The sequence below is a fragment of the Rhodofomes roseus genome, assembly GCF_022264815.1.
Source record: "Rhodofomes roseus strain CIRM-BRFM 1785 chromosome Unknown C8Q71scaffold_34, whole genome shotgun sequence".
NCBI lineage: Eukaryota > Fungi > Basidiomycota > Agaricomycetes > Polyporales > Fomitopsidaceae > Rhodofomes > Rhodofomes roseus.
Window position 1 is genome coordinate 96636 of NW_025952990.1, and position 20390 is coordinate 117025.

General features: G+C 57.8%; 8 protein-coding genes across 8 annotated transcripts; 3 read left to right on the top strand and 5 right to left on the bottom strand.

Moving 5' to 3' along the window:
* Positions 1 to 734: 734 nt before the first annotated feature.
* Positions 735 to 3046, bottom strand: C8Q71DRAFT_862820 (dihydroorotate dehydrogenase; the record flags this gene model as incomplete). Its single annotated transcript, XM_047928079.1, has 6 exons — positions 735 to 1225; positions 1386 to 1642; positions 1927 to 2243; positions 2453 to 2511; positions 2570 to 2642; positions 2699 to 3046. The coding sequence occupies 6 exons, from the start codon at positions 3044 to 3046 to the stop codon at positions 735 to 737; spliced, it is 1545 nt and encodes a 514-aa protein (XP_047773326.1).
* A 797-nt stretch (positions 3047 to 3843) lies between these two features.
* Positions 3844 to 4149, top strand: C8Q71DRAFT_862821 (uncharacterized protein; the record flags this gene model as incomplete). The annotated part of the gene is made up of 3 exons (XM_047928080.1): positions 3844 to 3849; positions 3886 to 3978; positions 4045 to 4149. The coding sequence occupies 3 exons, from the start codon at positions 3844 to 3846 to the stop codon at positions 4147 to 4149; spliced, it is 204 nt and encodes a 67-aa protein (XP_047773327.1).
* A 110-nt stretch (positions 4150 to 4259) lies between these two features.
* On the bottom strand, positions 4260 to 6060 carry C8Q71DRAFT_818035 (uncharacterized protein). The gene is made up of 4 exons (XM_047926140.1): positions 5465 to 6060; positions 5156 to 5375; positions 4786 to 5102; positions 4260 to 4722 (listed from the first exon to the last, which is right to left on the bottom strand). The coding sequence occupies exons 1-4, from the start codon at positions 5923 to 5925 to the stop codon at positions 4491 to 4493; spliced, it is 1230 nt and encodes a 409-aa protein (XP_047773328.1). The 5' UTR covers positions 5926 to 6060; the 3' UTR covers positions 4260 to 4490.
* Positions 6061 to 7148: 1088 nt separating this feature from the next.
* On the top strand, positions 7149 to 8590 carry C8Q71DRAFT_788081 (Aldo/keto reductase). Its single transcript, XM_047925198.1, has 7 exons — positions 7149 to 7268; positions 7324 to 7347; positions 7403 to 7513; positions 7573 to 7980; positions 8037 to 8312; positions 8367 to 8440; positions 8498 to 8590. Exons 1-7 carry the CDS (start codon positions 7242 to 7244, stop codon positions 8523 to 8525), a joined length of 948 nt encoding a protein of 315 aa, XP_047773329.1. The 5' UTR covers positions 7149 to 7241; the 3' UTR covers positions 8526 to 8590.
* Positions 8591 to 8706: 116 nt separating this feature from the next.
* Positions 8707 to 9989, bottom strand: C8Q71DRAFT_717653 (uncharacterized protein; the record flags this gene model as incomplete). Its single annotated transcript, XM_047921177.1, is given in 5 exon segments — positions 8707 to 9067; positions 9087 to 9449; positions 9500 to 9591; positions 9648 to 9777; positions 9832 to 9989. Coding segments are annotated over 5 exon segments (1104 nt in total), but the record flags the coding sequence as incomplete, so codon positions are not given.
* On the bottom strand, positions 9846 to 15110 carry C8Q71DRAFT_384781 (uncharacterized protein). The gene is made up of 7 exons (XM_047918222.1): positions 14915 to 15110; positions 14710 to 14866; positions 14152 to 14574; positions 11368 to 14100; positions 10674 to 11315; positions 10105 to 10617; positions 9846 to 10055 (listed from the first exon to the last, which is right to left on the bottom strand). Exons 1-6 carry the CDS (start codon positions 14996 to 14998, stop codon positions 10241 to 10243), a joined length of 4416 nt encoding a protein of 1471 aa, XP_047773331.1. The 5' UTR covers positions 14999 to 15110; the 3' UTR covers positions 9846 to 10055; positions 10105 to 10240.
* Positions 15111 to 15550: 440 nt separating this feature from the next.
* Positions 15551 to 17134, top strand: C8Q71DRAFT_384822 (uncharacterized protein). The gene is made up of 5 exons (XM_047918223.1): positions 15551 to 15670; positions 15730 to 15973; positions 16029 to 16397; positions 16454 to 16935; positions 16986 to 17134. Exons 2-5 carry the CDS (start codon positions 15847 to 15849, stop codon positions 17040 to 17042), a joined length of 1035 nt encoding a protein of 344 aa, XP_047773332.1. The 5' UTR covers positions 15551 to 15670; positions 15730 to 15846; the 3' UTR covers positions 17043 to 17134.
* A 1330-nt stretch (positions 17135 to 18464) lies between these two features.
* C8Q71DRAFT_717573 (aspartic peptidase domain-containing protein) lies at positions 18465 to 20140 on the bottom strand (the record flags this gene model as incomplete). Its single annotated transcript, XM_047921172.1, has 4 exons — positions 18465 to 18913; positions 18967 to 19140; positions 19197 to 19807; positions 19902 to 20140. The coding sequence occupies 4 exons, from the start codon at positions 20138 to 20140 to the stop codon at positions 18465 to 18467; spliced, it is 1473 nt and encodes a 490-aa protein (XP_047773333.1).
* Positions 20141 to 20390: the final 250 nt, after the last annotated feature.

The following is a 20390-nucleotide window of genomic DNA, read 5'->3' on the forward strand; positions in this document are numbered from 1 at the left end:
GTTCGGGGCAATCGCATCCTTGAAGGCAAACACACCGATCGCGCACATGTGGCCAGATCAGAGTAGATCTAGCGCCAGATTTCTCGCTCACGATATCTAGATCCCGCGGCGGAAAAACAGCGCCAGCAGCACCGCACTCAGCACCGTCGTACCCGGAGCAGTGCGCTGCAAGTTTCATTTTGGACCCGGTCCTACCTGGCTGGTCTCTGTAAGTAGTATGCCATCGCCGCCGGATTCGACCCGGTCTTTGCTGCCCGGACACTGAACGGGTTCTTATCATTCGAAGCTCCGAGTTGCGGCCATGCTGCCATGGTCACTCATGATGCGGGGCCATGTTGAGCTGACGCTGATTTGCTCAGGTACATACGGTCGACAATTGATGCGGGGAGGCAGGCAAAAGACAGGAGCATTCAGGCTGTCGCCCAACTGTCGCCTGCGCGGGACCGGGAACTATCTGGTTTCTGGTAGGCGGTGCATCCACACCGAGCGGCGCAAAAACACTCAAGGCTATCTGTCCGTAGTTCCTGAGGACTCATCATTACAGTACTAGTAGGCCGTAGGTTTATTTTTAGACTCACGTACAGCCAATGGCAAGACTTCGCGCAGACCTGCTCGTACATGCACGCAAAACGCAACATCCAGCACGAAAGCTGAGGTCAGACTCCGCACGAATCAGCGAAATGGAGCGACACGGCGCACTTCTCGTCGCCACACGCACCGTCCGCTTCTACGCGCTACGACAACGCAGGCAGCACCGCCTTCGAGCCATCATCTGCTCCCACCCCCTGCGTCTCACCCTGCGCCGCCTCCGCCTCCATGCGCCTCCCCAGCTCGTCCGCCACGCGCATCAGCTCCTCCGCCTCTCTCCGGAGCTGCTCCAGTGCCCCGCCCTCGTCCGCCGGCCCCGCCGCGCTCTGCACGCCCCGCTCGCCCACCGCGCGCCGCACGACCCCCGCCCACGTCGTGCCCTCGCGCGCTAGGGCCTCCGCGAGCTCGTCCTTGATGCGCCGGCACGTGCCGACGCCCTCGTACGCAAACCGTGTGTACACCTGGACGGCTGCCGCGCCCGCCCTGGCGTAGTCGAGGGCATCCGCGCCGGACGAGATCCCGCCGCACCCGATCAGCGGCACGGACTCTGGCAAGAGCGCGCGCAAGGTCCGGAGAGTCGCGAGCGTGTATGGCTTCAAGGGCGGCCCTGACAGCCCGCCGACCTCGTCTTTGTTCGCTGATGCCGCGCAAGATTGTCGTGGCAGGAGGATTGGTTTATTCGAGAGGTGAGCGGCCCGTTGGTTCCATGACGTATGTCGACGTGGGAATGTACCCGAGGAATGGCGAAAGTTCGAATTCAGTTTTGAGAGGATGGCGCAGGACGAACAGGTACGTACGGTCACCCAGTTCCTTCGGACGACGAATAGTGGTGTTGCTCACGATGACGCCGTCCACCCCACTGGAGCGTACGGCTCCTGCAATGGCCGCCAGTTCCGCCTCATCCAAATCAGGGGCGATCTTCAGCACCAGCTTCGGCTTCGTAGTTCCCGTGGAAGCGGTTGTTCCGCTGGCCTCGGAAGGCACGAGAAGTTCGTCCCGGGCACGACCCACGCCGTCGAGCAAGCGTTCGAGAAGCGCCCGCGTTTGGAGAGATCTGGTCCAACAGTTAGCCAGGCACACAGACGAGAGACCCCGACGTGAGAGCATTGCAATGATAGAGTATGATGGTCGTGTTATCTAGGCGCAGGAGTGGGGGATCATCGTAGGCAATCGTGCCGCGAATGACAGCACCCCATACAAGGTTTTATCGTGGTTCGAATATGAGGCGTGGCATGGCCCCAATCGAGAGGTTCCTGACGCTGAAGCGACTGACAGTAGATGACACTTTGTTGCCAAGAACAACAATTGACAGTTGGATAGCAATGAAAAAGAACATACCGAAGACCGGGGGTGTTTGGACTTGATACGTTGATGACTAGCACGTCCGCATATGGCCCGAACATGTGCACTCCTTGCACGAAGTCGTCAATGGAGTCGGCAGGTGACGACTTATTCTTCCCAAGGTTGACGGCGAGCAATGCGTCCGGACGGAGCGACGCGTGTTGTGCGGCGGCTGCATCTGGGTCTTGGAACAGGGGTAGACGGGCTCGCAGGCGTGCTAAGACGGCAGTGTGTCCGTCCGAGGGGAACCCATAGCGGTTGATTATGGCTTCATCCGAGGGGAGCCGGAAGACTCGCGGTTTGGGATTACCTGGCTGGTGTTGGGTCAGCGGACCGACGGAAATGCGAGTCAATAGGAAGGAACGTCAAAAGGGAAAGCCCCTCAAAGATACGAAAACACCTTTAGAGAGCTGGAGCACATCAAATTCATCCGTGTTCTTTAGTCCAGCATCTCATGGTAGGGCATTAACAAGGCAACCGCGTCGAATGCAGCCTCGTACGGTTTGAGGGATAGTATACTGACCTGCGGTCTCGGCGTCACGCTACCAATCTCGACCCAGCTGAACCCGAGGTTGAATAGGCCTAGTCGTATGGCGACCCATCAACAGGATAGCGGTCAGGAGCCAGTGCGGGTACTCACCATCTGTCGCTTCCCCATCCTTGTCGAAGCCTGCTGCCATGCCAAGCGGATTACTCAGTTCCTCTCCCCAGAGCTACGACACGAGCAACAGTCAGGGCGAAGTGGCTGGCCAAGGGGGTACGGACGTACGCTCGTTCTTAACCGCTCGTCATCCTTCTGCGTATCCCGAGGTGCCAGCCCACTTCCGAGCACCCTGAGCGCGAGCTTGTGGCTCGTTTCCGCATCCAGCAGAGTCCTCAGCACAGGCATTACGACATAGCGGTGCATGGCGGCACGAGAGTCGACATAGTAGGCGACGAAGAGGCCTGTAGAGACGACAAAGACGGAAGCATAGATGCCTGAGCGCAGTGAAAACAGTCCTGAGGTTGCCGCTGGCGAGCTCGTAGACGCATGGCGGATTGAAGTCGTCGGGTGTCGTTCGACGAGACGGGGGTCGCGCCTCAGAGCGCGACGTGGCAGCAGCCGGAGAGACGCCATGCACGAAGACCAGCCGAGGAGAGGATGATTATGGATGGGGATTGGCCACCGCGCGAGGAAGCTAGGGTCGGGGCCGTCTGCTGTCCGGCAATATGAATGTGAGCGTTGCGTCCTCGCGGCGTTCAAGCTGCGCAGTGCGCGAAGGTGAAAGTGGCCGATGCCCAGCGCCAATCGTCCCCAGATCGGCGGGGCCGGCGGAAGCGGTGTGATCGGGGCGCGCAGTGGCGATCGCGCGTCTGGCCTGAAATGGAAATGCTTGGAAAATGCTGACAGTATAGAGCTGGCTGGCCACGGTGAGGGTTCAGACAATTCTGTAGAGAGACCGTGGCGTTATCCTTCATGGCAGCCCTCAATTCTGTGTAACGTCTGGCTTTGCCTTATGTAAACAGAGTTCTTGGAATTCAACCGACGCGCATATTTATCAAGTACTGGGAGCAACTTGAATCCTATCGTAATGGACCCGTACAATCATGGTTCCAAGTCAAGTTCATACGAGGCACCATGCCCCAATCTACGTCAGCTCACTCTGGCCCTTGCCGCACACTCCAGCTTCAAGCGTACCAATTATAGGCTGTAGGAACGTCATAGGGACACGCACGTTGACGTCTGGTGGCGCCGCGGCCAGCTTCCGCTTCATATGCATGAGCTCATCGCCCGTTCGTGCTGTATATAAGCACGGCCCTGTCTGGCTTCCCTCACCACTTTTCACGACCTGCGCATCCACCTCGCGCCCACTCACGACCTTCACGACCTCTACACGCACAACCTCAGAAGAATCATGGTGCGTACCACATATCATGACTGTGCTGCGACACAGACGCTGACCGCCACGCGCGCAGGGTACCGTCATTTCCGCTATTGTAGGCGCCATCGAGGCCGTCGTCTCCGCCATTGCGAGCGTGATCATGATTATCGTGAGCGTCATCGCGACGGTACGTGCTCTCCCCTGCCCTCCCGCGCCCCCGCCTCAGCACGGCCTGACCCACATGCGTACACAGATCATCGTCACCATCTTCGATGTCATCTTCGACATCATCTGCTGCAATTGGTTCGGAGGCCGCACACGGAGAACCGGCACACATTCATACAGGTGGGGGCTGTGAGACCACACGATTGTCCAGAGACATCCGACTCGGATAGTCAGCCTGCTCCCATTGTACACTTACCTTATACGATTTGTCGCATCCAAATCATCAGCTGTGGTATTCTGGCCTAGTGTGACGACATATTCATTGAGGTGTAAGACGCTTTGTCCGAACTTCGGTCTTTAAATAGCCGTCTAATAAATAGCACTTGCTGGTGTACAGATACATAGTCAAGTCGGCATGGCTGACATCGGATATCATCAATGCAGGTATGAAATCCAGGACGAACGAATGGTGCAACCACAGAGCAGCGAACGAAGGAAAAATGTCCAGAAGCATTGCCCGTACCTCTAGCACGCTTACGCCGTCAACCGAAACCACACCGGTATCATCTTCCACATCCGCTCCCGCTCCCTCGCAGCCCAGCCCTCCAAGCTCCTCGCACACGCCTTGCACTCCGAGAACTCCGCGCTCTTCAGCTGGCCCAGCTCCTCCGCGACATACAGCGGGTCCGCACACCCCCTCTCCCTATCAAACAGATAATGCTGCGTCGCAAGCTCCACGAGCTCCCCAAAGTCCTTCCGGCACGCGCTCGCCGACGTGCACACGAGCCCCGCCGAGCGGCGGCGGTGGTGCGGCGGGCTGAGCGGGTACCCAAACCCGAACCCGAACTGCCCGCCCGCGCCCGCCTCGGCGAGGTGCCGCGGCGAGTCGCCGTGCGAGCCGTGCGCCATGCTCTGGATCAGCCAGGTCACCGCGTGCGCTGCGGCCTCCTTCCCCACCGCGAGCTTCTGGATGTCCGCGTGCGCGAGCGTGCTCGCGCGCGGGGACCCCGCGCCGAGCGGCTCGTGGTCGTCAGGCTCCCCCGGGACGGTCCCGAAGACCTGCGCGTAGTGGTACCGCGAGAGGTCGTAGAACGCGGAGGGGAGCAGGTGCGGCGCGTCCACCTCTCGCGCGAGGTTGATGATGGCCTGTATGCGCGTGTAGTCAGCAGGAGAAGGGCGGTGGACGGGGTGGGACGTACGACGGGTGAGGGATACCGGAACCCGCGCTGCATCCCCGTCTCAATCTCGTACGTCCGTGCCAGGTCCTCTCGCAGGTCCCAGGCCCGGAGCGTCATCGGCCATGCAGTGCTGAGATGGTCCACAGCCGTACTGCGCAGCTTCTCTATGTCGTACTTGTTCGCGAGCCGGAGGATGCCCGATACGGCACGGAAGTCCTCGCGGCCGTTGTCGCCGAAGCTCCTGCGGGGGTATCAGCGAGCGCGTCGCGGGACCAGGAACCGCTCCAGGTAGGGAGCGATTGAGAAGGCACCATATAATCAGAGACTTACGGGCCGTCGTAGAGTGCGTGCAGGAGGTTCATGACGTCTTCAGCCTTGTCGTGCAAGAAGAGTACCGGGCATCCGTCTATCCTCTCCCCTTGCTCCCCATCACCGCCCGCATCCGACGAGGGCGTGCCTGCTGGTTGCGGAAACTCGAGCATGTCGGCGAACACGGTTGAATGCCGGGAGAGCTGGGATATGTGCACGCGGAAGAGCACGTTCTCGGCGCGCAGGACGATCGAACCGTCGGAGAACCAGAGATCATGGTGGCGCACCAGCTCGCCGTCGTCGCAGGCCGTGGCAATGGGCGCCGCCGCGCTCCCTTCCTGTATTGAGGGCGGTTCTTCGGCGGGTAGCTCTTCAGCGGGGTGCAGCGGCACCGTACTGATCACGGGCGATCGCTCGCGGGTGGCGAGCCGCTCGCGGAGGGAGCGGCTGCTCGGATGGTGCGACAGACTCGGGTCAGACATGGAGGTTGGGAGAGGCTGTCAGTAATATGCGAGTCGTTCAGGTCGTGAGGTTCATGGGACAGCGAGGGTGGGGGGTCGTGGATGCTGTCCGCGAAGGACGCGAACAGCGAGCGTCGCACGCGCGCGCACGCGGACCACTCGCGTCGAGCTCGGGAGGCGGAGGCGGCCGGGCCGCACCAATCACAATAGACATGATCGCGCCGAGCCCGATTGATCTCACGCAAGCGTCGAATCGCGATTCATCCCTTGTTTCCTCGGCCTCGAATTTGACTCGAACTGGACTTGAATGCTCTGCAAGTTGGCTGATCGCGATGTTACAATATTGGCTTTCTCATTTCATGGTACACCCCTCGTTTCTTGTTACATTTTTAGCCCTGCGCTCCTCGAGGAAGGTCGGTTCTATTATATATGGACCTGGCAAGTGACAGTCCTCGCGCGGCAACCGCCCCAGCACAAACGCGCTTCAAGTTCCACCGCTCTTGCTCATCGCTATGGGCCGTGACTGGCCAGTTGCACAGCTAGCACGGGTGAGAATGGCACGTCCTACTGAAGCAATCATATACGACAGTCGGACGCAGGTACAATCCGTGATTTCGGCAACAACGCCCGGTGCACAGCGACTCGGAAACAGCGTTGCACGGTGCGTGCGGCCTGCCATCTAACTCCGACTTTCTCGAACTTGCACCCGACTGGAGCGGCTCAGGCGTTAAGGTGGCGTTGAATCCGTTGAACACCGTCGCCAGACCACCGATATAGAACATGTCATTACTCGCAAGCATATTCTGCTCTCATCGTCATGACCACACATGCGACACAGTCGCTGCCTTCGACTCGCATCTCAGGCTGCGTACCTTTTCAACAACTCCAGTAGACATTTTGATAAGATGGGTCGCTGGGCTCTGGGGCAGACACTCTACATCGGCGATTTCAAAATGCTGCTTAATCCCCAGACGGTGGATGATCATTCCTCACGGCGCTGTGTGCATTCGTTTACAGGTTCGATATGATGAGACGCGGCATGCCGGGCATAGACATGCCTGAGGCAATGCAGGATGCGCGCACACCTTAAATGTGTCGTCACGGAGCAGAGCCACCGCCGACAGCCTCCCATCCTCCCCCACGCAGACTCATCCACTCCCCGTCTGTCACGGCCTCATAGCACTCGAGCTTCCAGAAATACACAATGAGTGTGCAGGCTTCCTATCGTCAGCTGGGCAAGAGCGGCCTCCGTGTCTCAGTCCCTATTGTAAGCGGGCGTTTCTTGAGGCGAACCATGCATTCAGGCTGACGGTCACTTCGGTCGGCAGCTTGGTGGCATGTCCATTGGTAGTCCGCAATGGGTTGTGAGTTATCCCTTGTCTCCCGCGAAATTGTGAATGCTGCTGAGAAATTGTACAGCCTTGGGTTCTGCAGGAGGATAAGGTATGAACACGAACCAACGCTCTGATACACGTTATGTCATTACTCTCCCTTTCAGGCGTTGGAAGTTTTGAAGGCTGCATGGGACAGCGGCGTCAACACTATCGATACTGCGAATGCTTACTCTAACGGAGAATCCGAGAGGGTCATCGCCAAGTTCATCAAGCAGGTGAGTGGCTCAGCCTTGCCAGTAACTGCAGCTGCCTCAGACGACTCGAATCTGTACAGAACAACATCCCGCGAGAGAACATCGTCATCCTAGACAAGATCGGCTTCCCAGTGGCGCCCGACGTAGGAACGTTCACCTTTGGAATGTTCGACGGGGACACCCGCGACTACGTCAACCGCACCGGCCTCTCGCGCGCGGCGATCTTCAACGAAGTGGACGCGTCGCTCAGGAGGCTCGAGACGACGTACATTGACCTTCTGCAGATCCATGTCTTCGACAGCACCGTCCCGATTGAGGAGACGATGAAGGCGCTGCACGACCTCGTCAGCAGCGGGAAGGTCCGCTACATCGGCGCATGCAACCTGCGCGCCTGGCAGCTCGCCGAGGCGAACCACGTCGCGGAGCTGCATGGATGGACACAGTTCACCTGTGTGCAAGTCGAACACTCCCTCCTTTACCGGCCACAAGTGAGTGACAGCAGACATACCTAGCACTCGTTGCGTCCTTATCGCGTCGTATGTAGGAAGTGGAGATGTTCGCGTACTGCGCGCACAAAGGCATCGGTGTCATCTCCTACTCACCTCTCATGGACGGCCATCTTGCACGGCCCATCGAGACCGAGACCTTCCGCACGCAGAACATCAACGGCACGCCCTTCGAGAAGAAGCGACGCCCGAGCGACCACGCAATCATCAAGCGCGTGCAAGAACTAGCGGACAAGCATGACTGGTCCATGGCCCAAGTCGCACTTGCATGGTCGAACACGAAGGTGTCCAGTCTCATTGTTGGCGCAAACTCGGTGAGAATATGTGCGTCCCTAGGTTGGGTATGTGGCGCTGACTGGCTCTCGTAGCCCGATCGTCTGAGGGGGTGCATCACAACGGGAAAGACTCTGACACCGGAGGATATTGCATACCTGGAAGCACCGTAAGCATCTTTCGCCTCTTCGTGCACGGGCGTCGAGCATTGACGACACCGCTACAGGTATGAGTATCAGCCATACAGATACTAACTTTGCGACTTTTCCCGAGTAGCTAGCTCTTGGGTTTTATGTGCGGCGCACGCTATGTATGAGTGACAGAGATGTAATGATGAGTGCTTTGATACACAGAGATAGTTGTTATGAGAGTATACAAATACAACAAGGTCCAGAAAGATAATAATGTATACAGCGAGCTCTGAGGCCTCAAATCTCAAACCCCTTCCTTCTTGACGTTGAAGCCATCCGTCACCCAAGAGGCGGATAACGACGGCGGACTAGGAGAAGCGCTAGGCGAGATACTGAGGTTTCGCAGATCGAAGGGCAGAGCCTTCGGTGGTGGCGGCGGCGTTACACTAGGCAATGGTCCCCAGTTGAAGCTGGAAACGGGGGGCGGCGTAGGCGATCCGGACTTCTTCAGCTGTATGGGCTTCTGGTGGAATTTCCCACCCTTCGATCGTCTATGTCCAGCAGCAGGAGAGGAATACTCCTCACTACTCGAGGCGAAGGCATCGTTCGGTGCACCTAGAACCATCGACTTCGTCAAAAAAGTGCGAACCTCTTGGCACAGGGCACTCACCAAACGGAGGAGACTCGGACGTCTGGGGCTCTTCCTTCACTTCCGGCAAGACGTAATCCTGTGCGACAGGCATCTTCGAGGCGGCCTGAGTGTTCAGCAAAGGCTCCTTGCGGGCAGCAAGAGCGCGTTTCAGCTTATTCGCCGACACCTCGGCGTTCAAGGCGGCAGCGGTAGACACGGCGAAATTGGGGGTCGCCTCCACGTGTCGCTTGATATCCTCGTCTGTGATTCTCTGATCCCACTTGGACCTACGCGGAGCCAGTTCTAGGCTGAGGTGAGCTGTACGCTCAGAGAGTTCCTCAATTGCATCCTCGTTCTGGTCAATAGCTTCCTCCAAATGGTTGCAGGTGTTGTTGATCAGCGACAAGGAAGGAGGTCTAAACATCATCAGTACGGCATCTCAGCGTATCGGAGGACCCGACTGCACCTTAGCGCGGCTTTGCCCGACTTCATGTGTGCGAGTTTCTTCTTAGCTTCTTGCATGTGCCCCTCGAGCTGCTGAAGCCTCTCGCGAACAGCCTATCCAAAATCATGTCAGCTCCAGGTAGTGTTCAACCATGCTTTCCACGACGCACTCTAATCTCCCTTCGTAATTGACTCTGAACCTCTAGATGTTCCGGGCCTAGAGTGCGGGCCTTGAGCATGCGGGCGAATTCCGGATCTTTAGACATCTTGCTAAATCGTATGATCTCCTCTTTTCTCGTACTCGCTAGAAATAGGGATCATTAGTGGTGTAGCATGCAAACGATGACTGGTAACCTACCCTTCAGCAACTGAGACTCGGTATCCCGTATGTCCGAGATATACGTCCGTAGTTGTTCCTTCACATGCGCCAAGTCCTTCTCTGCGGCGAACATCAATTGTTCAAGCCGGGGCAAGTCACTGATGCGCCAGTTGTTCGCTTCATCCAGACTTGCTAGGTTGAGACCAGCCTTGTACAACTCGAGTCTCCGCTTAGCTGCCAGTTGCGTCAAAGGCAATAACTAGAGGACCGTTACTGATACTGCCGCTCAACAAAGACCAAAGACTTACTCTGGTGAACTCCCCATCCAGATACTTGACCAGAAACGCGCATTCACTCTGCAAGTCTTTGACGACTGGGAGCGCACCTGTTGGCGTCGGCGGGGTGAGCACGAGAGCTTTGGCTCCTGGTCGGGCGGGGGGCACTTTAGGTGCATTCGGCTGACCAGACGAGGGCGAGAGTGTTCCTGCGGCTGTGGAAGTGCTCGCTACTCCGGGCTTGAGCACACCGGAACCAGCTTGAGTAGGCCCAGCTGTCTTGGATATTGGAGCGGATGTAGCAGGGCTTAGACTGAACTTCACGGGCTGAGGAGGGGTTAAACTCGGTACATTTAGGGCCGGGGTCGCCGATGGAACGGGCGCTTTCAGGGCAAATGGTAACGGTTTCTGGCCGGTTGCAGCTGGCGCTATTGTCGGTCCCGTAGCCTGTGCTGTTGATGGCGGCGCGAGGGAAAAGGGTGATGTCGCTGGAAGTGACGCCGGCTTGAAGGCTGATAGCGGCGGTGGCGTCTTCGACCGGGCGGCCTGTGGAACAGGCCCCGCTGAGGCTTGCTTGCCTTTCGAGCTCGAGGGCGGCGTACCAGGAGGCGATTGACCACTCTCAGAGCTATCATCATCTCCGGTGATAGGTTTGCTCGCTAGTGGTGAGCTACGGGCGGGGCGGGTTGAGGGCTTGGGCAAGTTCAGAGAAGGTCCAGACGAAGCAACGACAGGTGGCGGGGCAAGACTTGTAGAAGGCGCGGGCGGAGCAGAGGTACGCTTCACTATCACCGGAGAACCAGGAGGCGTAGTGCTCCCTTCTCTGCGAGGAACTGCTGCTGGTGCACTCTTCCGTTCCGTAACAGCTGGCCCAATGCGATCGAGAAGGGCCGACTCTTTCGGCTCGTTGTCTGCCTTCGGCACTGTGGCCTTGGCGGTCGAGGAGCTTTCTGCAGCGCCGTCGTCTGCTTGTTCTTCTTCCTCTTCCTCTTCCTCCTCCTCCTCCTCGTCGTCCTCTTCCTCGTCGTCGCTGTCTTCCTCCTCCTCTTCCCCTTCCAGTTCTGCACGTCGTACCCCCTCTGATTCGTTATCTTCCTCACTTCCTTCAGCATCGTGGCCACCCTCAGAGTCCGACAAGAATGAAGCCTCATCGTCGTGTTCGCCTTCCACTAGAAAGACAGCGCCTTCGTCCTCATCCGACTCGTCAGAATCTGTCGAATCTTCTTCACTCTCCTCTTTCTTCTCTGAATATCATCAACGTTAGCATGGCAATATAGTTCGGACACGCTCACATACCAGAGGGGTTCGAAAGCTTTGCAAACACAGACACGGGTTTCTGGTCATCGGGTCTCTTTGCAGGCTTAGCCGGCTGTATGAGCTCCTGGCCAGTCTTGTCGCGGAGCATCTCACTGAAGGACTTGCCCCCGCTCGAGGCAGCGCCGAATGGAGACTTGTTATTGCTGAACGCAGCAAATCCCCCACTTGAGGGCGGCGTTGTGGTCGGCGTTGTTGTCGCCTTGGGGCTCGAGGCACTAGGCGTACCGAACACAGATCGACCCCCACCAATAGCCGACGTCGTCCCAAAGGTCGGTTTGCTTGCACCAAGAGTAGCGCTCGGAGGTGAAGTGCTGAAGACAGATGCTCCTGTAGCGAATGCGGATTTAGCCGGCGTCTCCGGAGTCTTTGCCACTGCCTTGAAAAATGGCGATGAGGTGTCCGCCAGGCCGCCGCCAAATGCGCCAAACCCAGCATCCACCTTGCCAAAACCAAACGGAGACGCTCTCAATTGGGAAAAGGCCCCCGCTGTTGCCCCCGAAACGGGCGTCGCAGAGGGCTGAGGTGTTGTTGAAGTTGACGCAGTAACCTCAGACGGCTGTGGTGTCTGTGATTGCTGAGGAGATTCTACAGGCGTAGGCGGAGTGCGCGGCGGAGTCGTTGGACCTGCAGGTGGGGTAGGAGGAGTGAACACGGGCTTAGTCTCTTCTATGGGGTTCGCAGGCTGATCGGCTTGTTTCGCTGCCCAGGCAGGCTTCATGTCAGGCTTGGACGTTGTCGACCCGAAAGCGCCTGATCCCGCTTGAGCAAACGCACCGAAACCACCTGAGAGCGGCGTAGCTGGCTTGGTGGCGGCAGCACCGAAGGCTGATGTCGTCTGGGCAAAGCCAGACTGCCCAGGCCCTGGTTGACCAAAGCTCGACTGTCCGAACGCTGTAGCTGGTGGTGATTTAGCTTCCGCTTTCGGTGCTTCCTTTGTATCTGCGGACTCCCCGTCAGTCTTGACTGCCCATGCGGGTTTCGTATCTGGCTTAGACTGCGCTGCGCCAAAACCCGTCGGACCTGTTTGTGCGAATGCGCCGAATCCTCCTCCTGATGCGCTGGCAGATTGGCCACTGCTAGACGCAGGTTGTCCGAAGCTCGATTGTCCGAAGCTACCGAGTGCTGGTTGGCCGAACGCAGGCTGGCCGAATGCAGACTTTCCGAACGACGCCTGGCCGAATGCGGGTTGCGTCGCTGCGGATGGCTGCCCGAAAGCACTCTTAGGAGGTGTGGAAGGTTGTCCAAAGGTAGAAGTGCCGAATGCAGGGGTTGATTTCGCATCGGACTGCGCTGGAGGAGACGAGGCTGTAGGTGACGCACGAGAGAACGCTGACGTCGAGCCGAAGGCAGACGGTCCCTGGTTGGCGAAAGCGCCGAAGCCAGCGGTTGGCTTTAATGCGCCGAACGCACCGCCAGAGGGAGCCGCGGTCGACGAGCTCGAAAACGCTGAGGGTGCGCCGAACGCCGAGGTGCCCTGGTTGCCAAATGCACCAAATCCAGTGGCAGGTTTCAAGCTGCCGAACGCACCGCTAGACGAACCTCCGAAGGCGGACGCCGGCGGACTGCCAGTCGCAGGAGCTTGACTAAACGACCCGAAGACAGACGATGCTTTGTTCTTGCTCGCATCATCGCCGCCACCTCCACCACCCAGTGAAAGTCCGCCAAACCCCCCGCCTGCGTCGTTGTCTGCGTCCATTGTTTCCTCTTCAGGGGAAGGCGGCCTTTGCGAGGGCATCGGCGATGCTAACGCTGGTGCTGACGGTGTCCCGTTGGCAGCGTGATCACCAAAGCCCATGCTTGATGATCCGAACCTCCCCGCGCCGCCTGCAAAGGCGCCGAAACCGAATCCAGAAGATGTTGCGCCTCCCGATGGCGTTGCAGCCATCGGCGAAGCCGCGACGGGCGACGGTGCTCCAAAAGATGTAGAAATCTCCATTGGCGGCGCTTGCACCGCGGGTAAAGGTGTAATAGTCGGCGTTGGCTCTGCGTCCATCCCGCCATTCGCAGAGGCCGTCGCCGACGGCGTCACCATTCCGGGGTAAGCGACGCCCTTCGTGTTCACTACATGCCAACCGACGATCGTACCATCGCTCGCATAAGCATACAATACCGGCGGCGCTGGGACGTCAGATTCTTCGCCCGATGGTGCAGTGTAACGATATGGCTCCTTGCCAGTGAGGTCGACGTCCATGCCGACAAGAACGGTGTCGTTCATATCCTTGTCCAAGGGTACCGTCGGCTGTGACGTCTCCTCCAGGGACAAGTTAGTCCAATGGTTATGCAGCGGTGTGCCGATCTCGCCGAGGGCACCCAATACGCCTATGTCGGATGAAGCGCTGTCGCCGACGAAGGCAAGGATCCGCGCCGAGTCCCATGATCGGAAGAGTACAATGAACTGCCCCGGAGCACGTAGACCGGGGAACGGTAGGGCTGGCGGGTTGACTTTGACCTCCACGGAAAAGTTCGTCTTGGGGTCAAAGAGAGTGACAAAGTGAGTGTGCTCGGCATCCGGCGACGGGGGGCCCGGCGGCGTATAAACGCTGTAGAATTCGGTGTTCGAAAGCCATGTCGTGGAAATAATGGTCCCCTCGCTGAGAGCCTGCACCTTGGGCACCACGGCTTTCACCGCGGAGGGTGCGGTCGGGCTGAATGCCTCGATATCCCCGCTTGCTAGGCCCAGTGCAATCAACTTGCCCTTAGCAGACCATGACACTACGTGGAGACAATGAGTGACTGTTATGAACGTAAATATCTCGAACGTACTTGCAGTGGGCCTTGTGTTGGGCGTCGTACCACCTCGCCAGCCACACACCGATCGCATGTTGTGAATGTCAAGCACCTCGACGACAGGGATGTCGGTTCGCTCTCCAACATCTCGGAGTACTGCCACGAGCTCTGGAATGCCCCCGGGATTCGGTACTAGTTTTCGGAAACTAGCACCCGTAGTAGCAGGAAAGACATACAAGGGATTAGCAGCTGAGCTACTGAGCAAGGATTGTGCGTCATATACAGCGATCGAGCCGTCCGCAAGCACAACCACCATACGCGACTCGTTGTGTGCATAGGTAATGAAGTTCGTTGGTCCGGGGAGCGGATGCCTTGTGTGGGCCGCAAAGTCGATTTCGCCACTCTGTGAAGACGACGCAAAGGTTGACCGGAGCTGGGAAAGCTGCGTAGATATGAGATCTGGTGAAGGTGTCAGTCATAGTCAGCAAGAGGAGTCTGATTTTATGCAGTTGCAGTCAAGGAGAGCGAGCGTTGTGCTCTGCGACCAGACTAAGCCGAGCAACTGCTGCAAGACTTGTAGGAGGAGGGACGTACACCAGTTTGAACCAGAGTCTCGCGTCACGGCAGCAAACCATCCCATAGAGTTTGCGATCGCAAATAGTCTTGCTTGACCCGGAAGAGGGTCGAGATCAAGTTGCTCGGGCGACACTCGTACGCGTGCGCGTTTGTTCAGCAGCCGGAGAGCCAGAAACTGTTCATTTGTTACTTTCTGGCATAGTATAGAAGAATAATCACGTACGTCTGCGTCATTATCCCCAGCATCCCGTGCAATCCTCTCCGATACCTGTGGCAATGCAGGTGGCTGCAGTTGTGCGACATTCATGACGGGCTGAACAGTGTCCGGGTCACTTGCAAGTAATCGGAAAAGTAGAAGAGCACTAGAAGAGCTAGCCCTGAGGTAGCGACAGCGGCGACGCGGTGGGACGTGATGTAAGTAGGACCGTGGCGCGAACAAACGGAGTCTCAGACGCGTTCAGTACAGCGTCACGTGCTTGCCGCTCGAGTCGGTACCTGCCCAGTTCAGATTGAGATTCTGAATCTGAGTTCAATTAGTCTCCGTTGCTGACCAAAAAGAGTTACTCTCGAGTTCAATGCCCTTCACGCATACGCTTCCAATCAGTTTCTTATGTCCGAACATGCACTTGGAAATACCTCCTCCTCCTGCTTCCTCCTCCTCCTCCACTCTGATGAATATCCAAAAGATTTCAGACTAGTCAGAAGCCGAAATGCACGGTTACCGTGACCTAGGGTTACCTAGTCTCCCCTAGGCAGACCCTGAAGAAGGCCTCTTGGAGGGCGGTCTTCTACTAAGAAGGGGAGACTGTGACCGTAGCCTATAGGAAACGTGGCAAGGTCGTAAGAGCTACTGTCAAATATCGCCGACGTGCGGACGCCGTAGCTTCTCTTTGCCCGCCCTTACTATTGCCTTACTACTCAGCATTTTTGTCAGCTAAGTACGCCTCGTCACCATGGCGGTGCCGGATGAAACCAAAAGGTACGAAGTGTTGTCGGGCGAAGCTACAGCGCTCATCAGAGACCACCGGTCTGCACTAGGTCTGCACGGATATCAACTGAAACGATGCAAACGACTGCGGGAGCTGTTCTCAGCGTGTTCTACTTAAGGCACATGGCGACTGAGTGCCTCACTGTCAGACCTCCGGACCTCCGACAATGCCTGCTCTCGAAGTCGGCCCTAGCAAGAGCACGTTCACCTACACAGACAGCGGTGTACCACTATCCCACTCAAATGTGCCCTATATCACCGTCTTCGTCGTGCATGGCATTCTTTTCAACAACTGTAGGCGATGTCTACTCAGAGCCAAGATTCTCCGCGGCTGACATACTCATCCCAGTGATATTCAAGCGACTTCAATCCATAGCACCTCCGGCCAACCTGCGCATTGTCGCGATCAATCGGCGTGGCTACCGAGGTTCCACGCCTGTGTCAGAGGAGTCTGCGAAGCTGCTTACGACCGGCACTGCAGAAGAAAAGCTCCGAACATCCGATGAGCTCTGCAAAGAGATCTTGTACTTCGCGGACGCTTTCATACAGACAGAGGGAGTGCCGCCGATTTTGAACGACCGCCATGGTGGCGGCATCGCGCTGCTAGGTTGGTCCGCGGGAAACAGCTACGTTACTCGGGCCATCGCCGACATCGCCAACTACCCGCCCGAAATGCAAGCGCGTCTCGCGAAGTACGTTCGCGCTCTCATCATGGAAGGTAAGCCAACGACGCATCATACTTCAACGAGCCGTATCACATACTTCACAATGCAGATCCCCCCTCGCTCGCTCTCGGTCTTCCCCTACCAGAGGAAACGTGGTCGTACAGCCACCTCACATCGCTCCCCAAAGACAAGCGCGATGCGTTCAATGTGCAGTGGCTCACTGCCTACTTCGAGCATGGCGATCTGTCCTCGCGAGACAAGAGCGTCATTGAATACATCCTCCCATCCAGCTCGCGCACGCCTACGCTCTACAACATGACACTCGAGGAGCGTGCGGCGATGATCGAGCCAGTGGCAGACTCAGAGTTGCCGTTCATGCTCGGCATGTTCCCTTCAGCGCTGGCGGCGTACCGCAAGGCATGCTTCGATCGTGGGGTGCGCGCACTTTTGCCGGAGATGAAGGTGTGGCATTTGGGCTGTGGGGCGGCGCCGTCGTATGGCATCGCAGCATACTTCGACCTACTGGTAGATCATGAAACTCATGGCGGCGGTCTGATCAACTTCAAGATGATCCCGGGGGCTAATCACTTTGTGAGTGCTACGGCAGCCTATTGTGTGACGCGCCTGATTATATCACACAGCTGCACTGGGACGACCCTGAAAAGACGTTACAAGTAATCGTAGACATGGTGCAGTAGACGTGGATATTGCCTAAATCGGTTTTGAGAGTATGTAGGTAGGCACTGATCGAGATCGCCAGCTGACGTGACGTGACGAAACTCCTTCAATGCTTTGAATTATCCCCTTTGTCCTGCCATATCTGTGGGACAGCCTGAGCCAGAGTTCCGAGATGCCAGCTTCTCTTCAGGCAAGCGGGCGTATCATGTCAATGGAAGTCGGTTCAGTAGCTTGCATGGTGCGATACTAGTATTGTTCCAATATTTCGAGAATGTGACCACTCTCACAAACAAAAGGCATACACCTCGCAGCCTGTACGCGCAGAACTGCACATGAGGTTCTGAGGTAATGATGTCGTCGTCGTCAAAACCCTCCACACTGACCTCTACGCCTATCCCGAGCTAGCTCGAGGCCTCCGGTCTGGGTCCTCGGGATGTCCAACGGGGGATACCTTCGTCTGTCCCTTGGCCTCCTCGCCGGGCTCCTTTTCCGGCTCATGTAGTCATAAGTTCCAGCGAAACTTGAAGTTGAACAAGTGGGGAAGCTTTGTCCCGTTCAACATACATGAAACGGTATTGCTGGGAGGTGCGCTCATTGCGGTGTAGCCCATCCGAGTCCCGAGGAGTTGCTCTGGCTTCAGGCTGTCGATTGCTGTGAGCGATTGAGGCATGGTCAGCTTCTAATTTGGCTCCAGAGATGCATCCCCGGCAGACCTCGCCACACCGAGACCTTCAGGGATAGCATCGGCGGGGTACTATAGCCTGTTGGGCAATAGGCATTATAATTAGGAACCAACACTAACTACATCGTCTTTGAGAGGCGGAAGGGTCCGATATCGCAGTGACGTCTGTATGTCTATATCTTGACCCAGGAAACAGCGAAGAATGTAACACTGCCAAACAGGCGGTGGGGGACGGCTCAAGACGGCAGTAGAGTGCACTGCAACGGGATGACCTACTTAGTACTCGAGTAAGTAGTCCCGACAGTGCTAGTGTTTAGAACGGCGTGGATTCCAGACAGTCCCTGTAAATCCAGGAAAACATGACAGTACTATTGCAGATATGTAGTTGGAAAAGCGTGACAGAACAGATGGAGTACGTGCGGTTGATCGGTGTCGTTGTTCGCATACAAGGAGCCGTAGGCTCAAATCAGTATTGCAAGGACGTCCTTCCCGAAAGATATGAACATGCGAATAGGGGATATCGGTTCCTCTCTCCATAATGCATCATATATTACAATGTCCGTACAGTCACCCGACGCGACGACAGCATGTCGACTAGTGTAACTAACCACCCAACCATTGTCCATCAGACACGATGTGAAACAAGACAGACCACACATGCCACTCGAAGTCCGAGTCGTCCACGCCGCGCAGGGCCATTCCAGTCATATAAGACGTAGATGCGAAGGTCGAATATAAGCACTGAGATCATCTACCGCGATCACAGCAACAGGCTGGCCAGAAGCGCCGCCGACGCCGCGGACAGCAGGCCGACACCGACGCCGCTCCCCGCGCGCGACGCGGCACTCGACGCGCGGTTCGCACCCGTGTCGACCGTGCCCGTCGCGCTCACGGCCGCCTGCACGCTGCCGATCGTCGCGCTCGGCGCGGCGCCGCGTGCGCCGTTCATCGCGAGCGCGGTGGGCGAGAGCTGCGCGAAGCCGACCGCGGGCGGGTTGTACCTGAACACGGAGTAGACGTTCTTCAGGAAGGTGTCGCCGACGATCCACGCGGGCGCGGTCGTGCCCGTGTTGTCGACCTCGAAGAACGCGCCGATGCACGTCGTGCCCGACGAGTCGGCCGCCTCGAACTCGAAGTCGTCCGACGAGATGGGCCACGCGATCGCCGAGTTCCCGAACTTGAGTGTGATGGTGACCTGTTGGGAGCAGGCTGAGGCGGACAGCGTCAGTGAGCGGGCAGCTGCGGGAAGAGCGCGCACGTACGATATGTCCAGTAGCCCGCGAGCTGACCCGTGCCCGCCGTTGCGCCCGGAACCTTGGCGTAGATGGCGGAAATGACCGCCGCAGGGCCACCAATGAGGGTCGTACCTGTGTCAATCGCAGCGTACGCGGACGAGCCCGAACCGACGCTGACGGAGGCGCCGTTCACAGTCAACTCTGAAACGCGAATTGGATGAGCACGGTCACAGCAACAAACATACCGAGACACATACGGGTGATCTGCTGAATCCAGTAGCCTACTTCGCCGGTGGGAATATTCTGGAAGTCAATCTGGCCCGTGTACAGGCTCTGGTTGGTCGCCCCAAGCGTGAATGTTCCTCCAGGCTCGAGTGCGGTGACCTTCGTGTCGTTGTTATACCGCGTGAGCTGCACACCGAAGAGGCCCTCCGTGAGTGTGCTGTTCGATTGCGCAAGAGCCTGCCAGAACGGTGTCGCGCCCGAAGACGCGATCGCTTGCCAGGCGAGACCCATAAGACCCGATACGGGCGCGTTCAGCACGTTGCTCGACACCTCGGTCACTGTCGCAAACACCTGCGAGTTGACCTCGAAGCCCGCCATTTGTACACTGTCTTGCGCGAGCGCACCCTGGGCCATGCCAGAGTCGTACGTGATGGAGAAGCTCTGGTTGAGCGACTTGAACGTGCTCGACGCCGCGGCGTCGAAGGTCGCGATTCCGCTCGGGATGTTGGATGTTGCGCCGGTCTGGGACGATGCTACCCAGAGATCGGACGAGCCTGTGTCGAGAATGACGTCGAACGATACGGCAGGCGTACCGATCGCTAATGACCCAAAGTAACTGGAGTCCGCGTTCTCATCTGTAATTCTGCGCAGGTGATATCAGCATGGGAGGTCGCAGAGCGGAAAGCGTGGGCGAAGGGACATCGAGGGAGGGCAAAGGGAGAGTATGGACTACGCACAAGTTCTGCCCACTGGCGCGCTTCCTGTTCTTAGCGTTGCCGATGCCATACTTGGCCTCCAGGGCCAGCTTGCGCCGCTGCAGGGACGCAGCGACCTCGTCCGGACTCCGGCGCTTGGATGCTCTGCGCGAGAGGCCGATGTGCGCGCCGGGGAAGATGCTGGGATGTGGCGCGGCGAGGGAGTCGGCGGCCAGGGACAGCAGGCAGGAGACGGTGAGGGAGATGGGGAGGAGATGCATGCCGGTGGGTCGTTACGGGGGGAAGAGTCTAATAATTACGGGGAGAAAGGCAGTGGTGGGAGGAAAAGGAGAGGAGGCGACCGCGCGACCAACTCAAGGGGAGATGGGTAGCTGCGCGCTGCGCGGCGAGAAAAGACAGACGGCTGTGCGTCAGAGCCCGGGTGGGACGGCCGAAAAGCTGGCCCGCGGTGGTCAGCGGGATGGAGCAGGCGGGGCGCTGGGACTGGAGCACGTCCGGGGGCGAGAAGAG

Excerpts from the sequence above, each read along its gene's own strand:
- C8Q71DRAFT_818035 (XM_047926140.1), bottom strand. The coding sequence starts at position 5,925 with ATGTCTGACCCGAGTCTGTCGCACCATCCGAGCAGCCGCTCCCTCCGC. Across the intron at positions 5,103-5,155 it reads TCCGGTATCCCTCACCCGTC|GCCATCATCAACCTCGCGCG; the intron begins GTACGTCCCACC and ends ACGCGCATACAG. Across the intron at positions 4,723-4,785 it reads CAGTTCGGGTTCGGGTTTGG|CGCGTGCCGGAAGGACTTTG; the intron begins GTACCCGCTCAG and ends CACGTCGGCGAG.
- C8Q71DRAFT_788081 (XM_047925198.1), top strand. The coding sequence starts at position 7,242 with ATGTCCATTGGTAGTCCGCAATGGGTT. Across the intron at positions 7,348-7,402 it reads GGGTTCTGCAGGAGGATAAG|GCGTTGGAAGTTTTGAAGGC; the intron begins GTATGAACACGA and ends TCTCCCTTTCAG. Across the intron at positions 7,981-8,036 it reads CCCTCCTTTACCGGCCACAA|GAAGTGGAGATGTTCGCGTA; the intron begins GTGAGTGACAGC and ends CGTCGTATGTAG.
- C8Q71DRAFT_384781 (XM_047918222.1), bottom strand. The coding sequence starts at position 14,998 with ATGAATGTCGCACAACTGCAGCCACCTGCATTGCCACAGGTATCGGAG. Across the intron at positions 14,867-14,914 it reads CTGGGGATAATGACGCAGAC|TTTCTGGCTCTCCGGCTGCT; the intron begins GTACGTGATTAT and ends ACAAATGAACAG. Across the intron at positions 11,316-11,367 it reads AAAGCTTTCGAACCCCTCTG|AGAAGAAAGAGGAGAGTGAA; the intron begins GTATGTGAGCGT and ends GATGATATTCAG.
- C8Q71DRAFT_384822 (XM_047918223.1), top strand. The coding sequence starts at position 15,847 with ATGCCTGCTCTCGAAGTCGGCCCTAGCAAGAGCACGTTCACCTACACA. Across the intron at positions 16,398-16,453 it reads TCGCGCTCTCATCATGGAAG|ATCCCCCCTCGCTCGCTCTC; the intron begins GTAAGCCAACGA and ends TTCACAATGCAG. Across the intron at positions 16,936-16,985 it reads TCCCGGGGGCTAATCACTTT|CTGCACTGGGACGACCCTGA; the intron begins GTGAGTGCTACG and ends TATATCACACAG.